Raw genomic sequence first — 12,090 nt, 5'->3', positions numbered from 1 at the left:
TCTTTCTGAAGCTCTGACAATTTCTATTTAGCTTTTTCCCCTTATGCTTCAGTTTCATTATTTCCTATTTTCCTATCTTCATGTTCACTCATCATTTTGTTGACAATGTCCAATCTGCCAAATTGTTAATTAATTGTTCATAGCTAGTATTATTACACTCTTCAGTTCTAGAATTTCCACTTGGTTCTTCATTTATAGTTTTATTTCACAGCTGAAATTTCCCATCTGTTTACACATTATATTCATTTTCTTTAAAATCCAAAGCATGTCATAAGAGCTGTTTTGAAATCTTTGTCTGATAATTTTATTATTTATGTCCTCTCTGGTTCTGTTACTAATTCCTCCTGTTTAGAGTAACATGATTTTCTGCTTCTATATTTCTGTACCGATGTAAATTGGAATGTACATATACATTTATCTATTTATTTACTCTATGCTGCACATATAAATACTTGTTTGAATTTTGTCATCTTTTAAATAGTTTTTCTGGTAGACAGTTAATTTGCATATACATCAGCTTCAGCCTTTTGGGACTTCCTTTCAAGATTTTCTTAGGGCAAGTATAAAATATGGCCCTTTCTAGGACTGGTGTAATCCTATTCCTATGGCATGGCTTATTACAGGTCTTACTGAATGTTCAAAATATTCATTAAGAATCTGTTATAACTGGTCAGAACTCCTTCATCTACTGCATCTTCCAGCACTACACAGTCTCTGAAATCCTTACTTTGTTCACAGCTTTCCTGGAGCTATTATTTGCTGGTTTCAGATTCTTTTGACCTGCATTTCTACAAGTTAGTGTTGAGACCAAAAACTAAGGAGAGCCAAAACAGATATTTCCTAAGTTCCTTTTCATGCACACCTTTCCTTTTGTGTATACTGTTCTGCAAATTCCAGCTCCCTCTGCCATCCTGAACTGTAATCTCTGCTTCCTCAGCTCAGTAATAATCACTGTGTTCTGCCTGTGTTATATCTTCTCACACTGTGGTCTACAAAATGCCTTCAGGAAGAAACTGGGATGATCACACTGCTCAGTTCATATGTTTCCCTTTTCTTAGACAGCACAAATCTGTTTTGCTGATTTTCCAATATCTTAAAAACAACTGAATCCTATATTTTGTCTAGTTTTATACTCCAGGACTAGATGGAGCATTAGTTCTATACTAATTATTCTGATATGACCCAAAGTAAGAAGTTCCCCAAAATAATTTTATTTTTTCTATTCAAATATTAAAATGGTAGCCTTCATTTTGTTCAATATATATTTTCATTAAATTATTTACAAAACTCATTGCTTTTCAAATCATACTTTGTGATAGTAATACAACTTAAATACTGAAGTAGTTATATTATCTACACATTTAATGTGTGCTAAATCAATCATACTCATAAAAGCAAGAGAGAGCAACAAAAATAAAAAATTTATATAGTACATATAATTCCATTCTCCATTTGTCTTTATGGCACATATGTGCTTTGTTAAATACTATATCTCTCCAAAACAGAACACATTTATAAACACATATTCAGGTACAAAATTATATACAAAAAAACACATGTGTGCTATAATTTATGAGCAGTGAAACAATATTTGGGGGGAAATACTGAAGACAAAATCTTCCCTTATTTAACTCTGGCATTGTTTTTGGCCTACATATAAGTTGTCCCCCCAAAGTTCACAAGTGAGACAATGTAAGAATATTCAGAGGTGAAACGATTAGGTTATGAGAGGTTTAACCTAATCAATGGATTAATTCACTGACATGGATTAACGAGGCAGCAACTATTGGCAAAAGGGTGTGACCAGAAGTAGGTCACTGGAGTGTGCCTTTGGAGTTTATATTTAGTGCCTGGTGAGCAGAGTTCTCTCTGATTCCTGATTGTCATGTTCTGAGTTGCTTTCCTCCACCACACCCTTCTGCCATAATATTCTGATTCTCCTCAGACCTAGAGCCATAGAATTGGTCAACCACAGACTAAACCTCTAAAACCTGGGCCAAAGTAACTTTTCCTACTCTAAGTTGTTCTTGTCAGGTCTTTTAATCATGGCAATGCAAAGGCTGACTCAAACAGGCATCGAACTCATTCATGAAAGTTGGCTTGACTAACCTCTGTTTCAAAGAATTAGCAGCACAAAACACTGCTGTCATACAACATGTTTGGGGGTTTTTGGTGTTAGGCTTTGAGTTCTTTGTATATTCTGGAAATAAATGCCTTATCTGGGGTATGGGTAGCAAAGATTTTCTCAATTCTGTAGGCTCTCTCCTCACACTCTTAATTATTTCCTTTGCTGTGAAGATTTTTAGTTTGATACCATCCCATTTACTGATTTTTTTATCTTACTTCTTGAGCTTTAGGAGCCTTGTTGAAGAAATCAGTTTTTATTCAACATGTTGGAGTGCTGGGCCTATATTTTCTTATAGTAGATGCAGAGTTTCTGGTCTAATGCCTAGGTCTTTGATCCATTTTGAGTTTTGCACAGGTTGAGAGATAGAGGTTAAATTTCATTCTGTTACATATGGATTTCCAGTTTTCTCAGCACTTTTTGTTGAAAAGGCTATCTTTTCTCCAGTGTATGTTTTGGACCTTTGTCTAATATGAGATAACTGTACTTATGTGGGTTTATCTCTGTGTCTTCTATTCTGTTACATTCGTCTTCAGGCTTATTTTGGTTCTAATACCATGCTGTTTTTTTTGTTGTTGTTGTTTTGTTTTTTTACTGACTCTGTAGTATAATCTAAGGTCTGGTATTACCTCACTCCAGTCAGAATGGCAATTATCAAGAATACAAGCACCAATACATGTGGGTGAGGATGTGGGGAAATGGGTACACTCATATATTGCTAGTAGGGCTGCAAATTGGTGAAACCACTCTGGAAAGCAGTATGGAGATTATTCAAAAAACTTGGAATGGAACCACCATTTGAATTAGTTATACCACTTCTCAAAAAGATATATGCCCAAAAGAGTTAAAAATCAGCATACTGCAGTGACACAGCCACATCAATGTTAACAGCAAATCGATTCTCAATAGTTAAACTATGGAACCAACCTAGAAACCCTTCTACACATGAAGGGATAAAGAAAATGTCATATATCTATACAATGGAATATTACTCAGCCGTAAAGAAAAATGACTATGACATCTGCCAGTAAATGGATGGATTTGGAGATTATCATTCTAAATGAAATAAGCCAATCCCCAAAAACCAAAGGTTGAATGTTTTTTCTGACATTCACACAATAAAGGGTTGGGGGGAGAATAGAAGTTTAGTGAATTAGACAAAGGAGAATGAAGGAAAAGTGGGGTAGGAATAGGAAAGACAGTGGAATGAACCTGATATAACTTTCCTATCTACATATATGAATACACCACAGTGTATCTCCACATCATGTTCATTCATAAGACTAGGATCCTAATTAGAATAAGATACATTCCATGTGTGCAAAAATATGTCAAAATTGACTCTATTGCCATGCATAACTGAAAAATTTTTTAAAGATTCAGGTTAAATGGAAAATACTGTAAAAGTGATTATCAAATTATCTGAACAATTTACAGAAAAAAATAAGTTCAATTTTAATGATTTACAATCAAAGGTAATACAGATATACAATTGAGATATTTGGGTAAAATATGACAAAAAAATTAAAACTCTAATTTAGCCAGGTTATCACTGATGAGTGACTAATTTGATGATTCATTTTTTTTATGTGACTCTCACAGCATCACTGAAGTTTTGTTCTAGACGCTTAGAAAAAGCACAGCAGTGATTCATCCAGATGATAAAATGGAAACATTATTCCTAATGATTAAATTAGAAGAAATAAAGGTCATCAGATTATATAACAAGTATGGCTGTATCACAAGGTAATATGGATTTTTTATACACCTGAAAAAATAAAATATGAAAAGTATAATCTAAATTGATAAATTTTCAGTGAAATTAATTATAATAGAATTCCCTTTAAACATACTTGAATGTTTAACAAATATGATATATTTTAAATATAAAGACTTAGCTGGTGACTGTACTGCAGAATACAGATATTTTTGTGTTTCAAACATATAGTGTATGGCACACACTAAATGCTCCGTACATATTAAATGAATAACTTCATCTAAAAGCTTCTGCCATAGTCAAATTACTTAACACTAATTAAATGACTTTAATAAATATGAGCAACTTACCCTTTGAGGTCATTAATTAATTTATTTTTTTCTTGGACTATTCTCTTGTGATGCATTCGATGAAAATCACGTTCTTTCTGAGTTTTCAGCAGATCTTCTCTAGCCTTGCTGAAAAAAATTAATAATAACTTTAAAAATCATTGCTACTTCCTTTCCAAAAAACTATTAAGTCTTCAGTTCAAACTCAGCCTTGAGCAATTCAAGAGATAATTGAAACATAAAGTCCACTATAATAATTCTCACTGAAGGATCATATCCAACATATTTTGTATGGGGGTAATAATATGAAAGGGGGTAGAGGATGAAAGGACAGAACTTAAAGTTTCAAAAATATGGCTTATTCGCATTTAACTAAATTAAAATTAAAAGTATGCTGCCAGATACTTTCAAATCATAATCCACCTACTTTTTAAGGAGAACTTATGTGGCATTACAAATTTGAAATACAAATAAAACAAAATAAAAATAATTATGGGGGGCTGGGGTTGTAGCTCAGTGGAAGAGTACTTGCCTAACAAGTGTGAGGTACTGGGTTCAATCCTCAGCACCACATAAAAATAAATAAATAAAATAAAGGTATCATGTCCATTTACAACTAAAAAGAAATGAATAAAAGACAAGACTCCATTGCATTTAATTTTGAACTTCCTAGCATAGAGGATTAAGAGAATACACTAGATTATTTAGTTTTGCAAAGAAAGCATATAAATTCTGAAAAATCAAAATTTTTTTTTGCTAATTTATAGTTAATCTGCATGAGAAATACATACCAGTTGATCACATTATTAGAAATAATTAGTGGGCTTATTAAAAATTTTCTCTGAACCTATTAGAGAGCCAAAGTGACAAAGCAACCAAGTAACATGAAATCCAAATACAGGTGAGCCATTGCAAATAAAGATATGAATATGAACTATGGTCAAGCAGGGAAGAAAGGATACCAGAAATCAGATGAAAGTTTAAAGTACTGAGTATATCAACTGAGGATTAGGGCAATTTGAAGTAGGGAATTTAAACTCAATTTATATACACTGAGAGTTCTGGAGAAAGACAGGGGGAAGGAGACTAAAGAGAGCTTCTTTATGTGGTGATGGCATGCAGACAATAATCAGTGGGTGCTGGGGAAAGGCACAAAACACATAGGCCCCTGAAGAAAGGTCAAAACATGTATTAGCCCATACCAAGTAGAGGTCTCCTACTCCTAAAGCAAGGTATGAAACTACCACCAAGACAGACTTTGGCTGCAAAACTAAGGAGGCAAAAAGGGGCAGGAGTGCTGAAAAAGTGCTAATCCCCAAGGCTCAGGCACACATAAGGCCTCCCTAAAAGTGAAGATGTGCCAAGCCAGAAAGATACTCCCTGACACCTCCATGAACAAGGGAGCAGTAAACAAAGAGGAGGAAACTGTAGGAAGAGGGAATGGAAAAAAGAAATGGTTGGTATTTCCTGGGGAAATGTTTAAAGAATAAATTGTTTTCAAAAAAGAACAATGAATCTGTTAAAAAAAAAAAGTCCGCATTATATGAGATCTTAAATACTGATCTCAAGCCCATATTTTAAGAGTTCTAAAGAATATCTTTGTAGGCATATGAAAACAATTTAGCTCTACAGTGCCATGGTGAATGAGTTTATCTAAAAAATGATACCATATTTGTTTTAGAACAGTTGTTAAAATCTAACATTATGCCTCCATAAATAATCAGCTAAAAGGTCCAGTTGCTTCATTAGAGTAATTCACTATAATAATTTCATACACAGTATCGAAAATTCTTCATTGCAATGTGACCTTGGGAAGCTTTGTAACTTATGTATAGTATTTACAAAATGGCTGTATAATGGGCCTGAAAGTATATTCAACTAAATAATTCAGTAAAATGGCTTACTGTCTTGCACATACTAAATATTCAATAAATGTTACCATCATAATCATCATAATCATCATCACATCATCATCATCATCATCATCATCATATTACCACTACTATTTAGTATAGTAGAAAAGATAGAGTCAATTATTTCTATAATAGTGGGTATGGCAATAAGTAGTTAAATTTACTTCAATGAACTGAAAATATCAGGATGTATGACTATTAGTAACACTATCTTTTTATAAATTAAATATTTATGAACGTCTATTTGAAGTCCACTAAAATCTTTTCAATAGCTTGATGAATTATGTAAATATACATTTCATTTATCTTATCCAAAATGTAAACCCACAATAGGTTAAAAAATGCTTGAAAAAAATAATGCTCCAAATTTCTTAACCAGAGCCACAAATGTGCATTGCATCAACTCACTTTTTTAATACACATTTAGAAACCTATTTGTGTTCATCCCAGGAAAGAAAGCATAGGAATTGATTGAAGTATTAGACCTTAAAGTTTTTCTGACCATTAAATTGGTTTTCAGGGACTTGCTTTCTGTCTGCACAAATGAAGTCTACTCTGTAAAACAATTTAAATTCATTTCATGGTGATGCTTCTCCTATTATGACCTTCCTGCTACCCATCTACTTAATAAAGGGAAAATAAAAGTTGTGCTAAAGGATAGTTGTAAATATTCACATAAGCGACTAATATTTTAAACTGTATAGTATTTCCTCACATTAGTAGATAAGAAAACATCTCTGTGTTTAAAGAAAAACTTTCATTATCACATTATATTGTTTCCAATATAATGAAGCTATTCAGTGAAACATTCTACTTAAATTTATATTTCATAAAGAATATAATTCAGTTATGCCTTGTCTTAATAAGATGGTATAATGACTATTTAACCTCCCTATTTCAGGAAACCAGCATATCAAAGTCTAATATTCAAGGAAATAATATTAAGATATACATATTCTTAATTTACTATGAATCTCCTTTTTTCAACATGATATGAATATGATTAAGTAGAATGCTTTTTTAAGATTTTTAAGTGAATATTCTTGTGAAATCATTGTATTAACTGAATAATTTAAAGTAATTCTTTTGGAATGATCATTTAATAAAGAATTTATTCTGTTATCATTTGGTTAAATAAATCAAAATTTTTTCTTATTTCAACAAAGTAGTTCATCTTTGCCATATTTTCCTAATGTGCAATCTTGAGCCAAAGTAGTAATTTCTTAAAACAATAACTATACAAATACCAAAATATTTCACATCTTCAATTGGCCATAAATGAATTAATTTAACCCACTAAAATTAATATTGGGAATAACTGTTGAACAGCCAAATAGAACTCAACCAGATTACAGGAAATCTCTTATTATAATCTTAACCAAAAAATAAAGGGGTATAACCATGTCCAGAAAAAATACCTTAATTTAACAAGCAATTACCTAAACACTAAAGCATGAAATTTTATGGGCTACATTATTATCTTTATTTTCACAGTATTTGTTTCTGGAAGTCATTAAATTAAATGGATCTTCACAAAAGCTGTGCATTCTTTGACCTTGTATAAAAGTCAATTTTGTAAGTGAAATCAGGGTCAAGTAAAGAACCTAATTTTTTCTCAATGTTAATTGCTATTTAATTTCAATTTTTTTCATGCCTATATTTTCTAGTAGAAGGTAATCATAATATTTCATTATTTTTAAAGTCCTATTTTTCCATTTTCCACTTAGCAATCTCAGTCACTATTATTTCTTGCCAAATCTTTAGGGCTCTCAATAGACTCTGGTCGACATTACGTGTTCTTAATGTAAAAGCCCAAAAAAGACAGACAATACTTTCAATGAGATAAGACTTAGCTTGAAAGAATGTTGCTTAAATTTTGTCATGAAAAGAAAATAATGCCTACTTCATAAAAATGTTATGAAATCGGCAAAAATCATCAATTAACTACTCTAAATTTATTAAAAGCTTACCTACAGAGCTAAATGCTATCAGCACATAGTCACTCTACCTACTATGTGCCTGCTATAGTGATAGGCCCTGGGGATATAATGAACACAGACCCAGTCTTTGTTATATGGAGCTCACGATTCAACAACAAAAAATAGACATTAAATAATTGAATGTAAAAGGCATAAATTTCAAATTCTTTTATAAATACACAACATTAAAGATAACTTAAATAAATGAATAGATATGCCATGTAAATGGAACACTAAAACTTGGGAAGATATTGATCCTTCCCCTCTCAAAATATATGTATACACAGACACATACACACATAACACACAGAATCCCCAAATTAAGTTATATATTCAACTCAATCTCAATTCTAATCACACCAAGGTCTTTCTATGAAAACTGGTAAAGTGATTCTGAATTTTTAATGAAAATACAAAGAAACTGGAAGAGCCAAACCAACTTGAAAAAGAACAAAGGTGGAAGACTAACGCCGACTGACTTTTAAGACTCAATTAAAACTACAAAATTCAAGAGTATGGTATTGGTATAAGAATAAGAATAAGCAAATAGATGAATGGAAAACAGAATCTAGAAACAGTTGCAAACTTTATAGTGTCAACTCATTTTCAACAAAAGTGCCAGAAGAAATTTTTTTTACCTCACACTATATACAAAAATTGGGAACTGAAATAAAATTCTAAATCTTTAAAGGTTTTAGAAGAAAACATACAAGAATATTTCTGTAACCTAAGAGTAAGCAAGGATATATTAGATAAGATATCAATAGCAATACAGTAAAATAGATACATCAAATTTCATCAAAATTTAAAATATCTGTCCATCAAAAGGAGGCATTTAGAAAGTGAAAAAGCAAGTCATGACCTGAGAGAAAATATTCACAATTTTCTGACAAAGGACTTGTGTATGGAAGATAAAAAGAATCCTTATAATTAAAAGGTAAGAAAATCAATCCAATAAAAAAATTAGCAAAAGTCTTAAACACATCAAAAGCAAAGCATACAAATGGTCAATAAGCACACAAAAAAATTGTTCAATAGGACCTGTTATCGAGAACATTCACAAGATACTACTACAGAATCATTAAAATGGCTAAAAAATAAATACGAACAAAACTCCATGTTGGTGACTGTGGAGTAACTGGAATTCTCATATATTACTACTAAAAAAGATGGCCTAACTTTTTGGAAAAGGAACTAGCAGTTTCTTATGAGGTTCAACATCCACAAATAGATTCAGAAATTCTAAGTTTTTATACAAAAGAAATGAAAACACATCCTCATGAAAAATTTGTATGTAAATGTTCATAGAAGACTTTATTCATATTAACCATTAAACACATCCCAATGGAAAAATTATAGAAAAAACGTGGTATATATTATACAGCAGAATACTACTCAGTAATAAAAAGGAACAAATTACTGATGCACAAAAGTTATAAATTGAACAAACTGACTATAAGATGCCAAATACAGAAAAGAACATTCTGTGATTCCATTGTTGAAGTTCTCAAACGTGCGAAATCGATTCAACATAGAAAATGTCAGTGACTTTTAGGTCAGAAAATGATAATGAAGAGACAAAAGGGAAATTTCTGGATAGAAATTATATATTCTGAATATTCTATATTTTTAATGTATGGGAATTTAAAGCGCTTGGCAAAGTTATAAAGCTAATATTTCCACATTTTAAAGTACTTAAGTGATTTTTAAAACTATTTTTAAAAAAAGCAATAATAACTTGGTATAGGGTAGGGAATTGGTGGGAGTAGAAATGAAATAGGAAAGGCAAAGATGTGTTAAAGTTCCCTGATAGGCCCATGAAGGTCATTATTCTATGTAGCTTACTTTCTTTTTGTATGTGATAAGATCATAATATGAGATCTGCCCTTTTAACAAATTTTTCAAGTGAAAAATACTTCTGGCATGATATATAGCAGATATGCAGAGCTTATTCATTTTGCTGACTGAAACTTTATGACCATTGATTAGAACACTTTCCCCACTTTCCCCAGGCCCTAGCAACCACCATTCCATTTTATGTTCTATGAATTTGACTATTTTAGGTACTTCATGTAAGTGGAATCATGCAGGATTTTTCTGTGACTAGTTCATACAACTTAGTCCTCAAAGTTCATCTATACTGTCACATATTACAGAATTTTCTTCTTTTTAAAGGAAGAATAATATTCCATTGCATGATTAGACCACGTTTTTTTACCCATTTATGTGTCAATGGACATTTGGATTATTTTCACATCTTAGCTGTTGTGAAGAGTGATTTTGGGGATGAAAAAAATCTCTCTTTGGATACTGATTTCCATTCTCTTGGATAAATACCTGTAAGTGGTATTGCTGGATCATATGTAGGTAGTTATATTTTTACTTTTTTGAGAATTTTCCATACTATTTTCCATTGGTGACTCCCACAGTTTGTTTGCATCCCCATCAACAGTGTGCTAGGTTCTAGTTCTTCTGTATAATCACCAACACTTTTATTTGGGGAGTTTTTTGACAATCGCCATCTTAAGAAATATGAGGTGGTTTCTCATTTGGTTTCAATGCACATTTCCTTGATGATTAGTGACATGGAACATTTTTTTCCATATGCCTGTTGGTCACTGAAGAGACTGAAGGAGAAGACCATGTGTAAACTTGGAAAGATGGAACTCGGGACAGGGGTAAAGATAAGTATGAAGAATATATGGTATTCCACATCGTGTAAACCATAAGAATGGGATTATATGTAAAAATACATTCTCCTGTCATGTACAACTAAAAGGTATAAAACATTTTCAAAAAAGAACACATGATGGGGACAGCTTAGTTTGTTAAGAGATGAAATTAGCACAGAGGCCACAGTGGCTATTATCAAACAAGTTTTTTTTTTTTTTTGGGGGGGTGCTGGGGATCGAACCCAGGGCCTTGTGCGTACAAGGCAAGCACTCTACCATCTGAGCTACCTCCCCAGCCTCAAACAGGTTTTGATACATAAAGTCTTTGGAGAAATGGCTATTCAAGTTTTTCAAGTAGATTATTAGTTTTGTTTTATTTTTGTTTTTGTTTTACTATTGACCTGTAGAAGTTCCTTATATATTTTGTAAATGAACTCCTCTTAAGCACCATGATTTGCAGGTATTTCCTCCCATTCTATAGGTTGCCTTTTCATTTTGTTGTTTCTTTTGCTGCACAGAAGCTTTTCAGTTTGATATAGTCCCATTTGTTTATTTTGGGTTTGTTTGTTTTTTTTTTGTCTGTACTTTTGGTGTCATACCCAAAACCACTGCCAATTACCACTATCATGAGGCTTTTCTATTTTCTTCTGGGAGCTTTACGGTTCAGTTCTTATATTCAAGTCTTTAACCCATTTCAGTTGATTGTTGTGTGTAGAGTATAAGACAAGCATTTGAATACATTCTTTTGCATGCAGACATCCACTTTTTCCAACACTACTTGTTGAACAGGCTGTCCTTTACCCATTGTGTGTATTCTTGGTACCCTTGCGGAAAATCAGTTGACCATATAAGCATGGATTTACTTTTAGGATCTCTATTCTGTTTCATTACTGTATATTTTTGAGAATTTAAAATTTAATGAATGTAAATAAATAATTATTGACTTTTCATCTGTAAAAAGACCACCCTTGTTGTTTATTCAGTGTTACTTGCTGCCACTGCTAATTACAAGGATGATGCAAATAGCAATGATGATGTCTATCTACTCATATATACCAAGCACTATGTTCATTGTACAGTGATGGATAAAGCAAGCATGATCTTCACACTCAAGTTTACAAGAGTCTACAGAAAATGAACGAGTAAATAAAATGTACATCTAATCATCACAAACTATACTGTTATGAAAGGAGAAAGTGCCCTAACACAGAATACCAATTTAACTGTTATTGAGCACTCACTATGTGACAGACATTGTGCTACACAAAAGGTAGAAAATACTACCCCACTTACACATGAGGAAGAATAATAATTACATTCTTCTACCTAATAAATGGCAAAGCAACAAGTAGTTG

The 12,090-nt window shown here is 32.1% G+C and overlaps 1 protein-coding gene across 1 annotated transcript in view; it reads right to left on the bottom strand.

Annotated features, from left to right (window-relative positions):
- Positions 1 to 12,090, bottom strand: part of Spag16 (sperm associated antigen 16) — a 1,066,789-nt gene that overhangs the window by 1,011,269 nt on the left and 43,430 nt on the right. The window contains exon 6 of the mRNA XM_047546617.1: positions 4,193 to 4,300. Coding sequence (XP_047402573.1) covers positions 4,193 to 4,300 — 108 coding nt within the window. The remainder of the gene's footprint in view (positions 1 to 4,192; positions 4,301 to 12,090) is intronic.

The sequence above is a fragment of the Sciurus carolinensis genome, chromosome 3 (genome assembly GCF_902686445.1).
Source record: "Sciurus carolinensis chromosome 3, mSciCar1.2, whole genome shotgun sequence".
Lineage (NCBI taxonomy): Eukaryota > Metazoa > Chordata > Mammalia > Rodentia > Sciuridae > Sciurus > Sciurus carolinensis.
The sequence above is the reverse complement of the archived record's forward strand: the minus strand, read 5'-3'. Positions and strand labels throughout refer to the sequence as shown.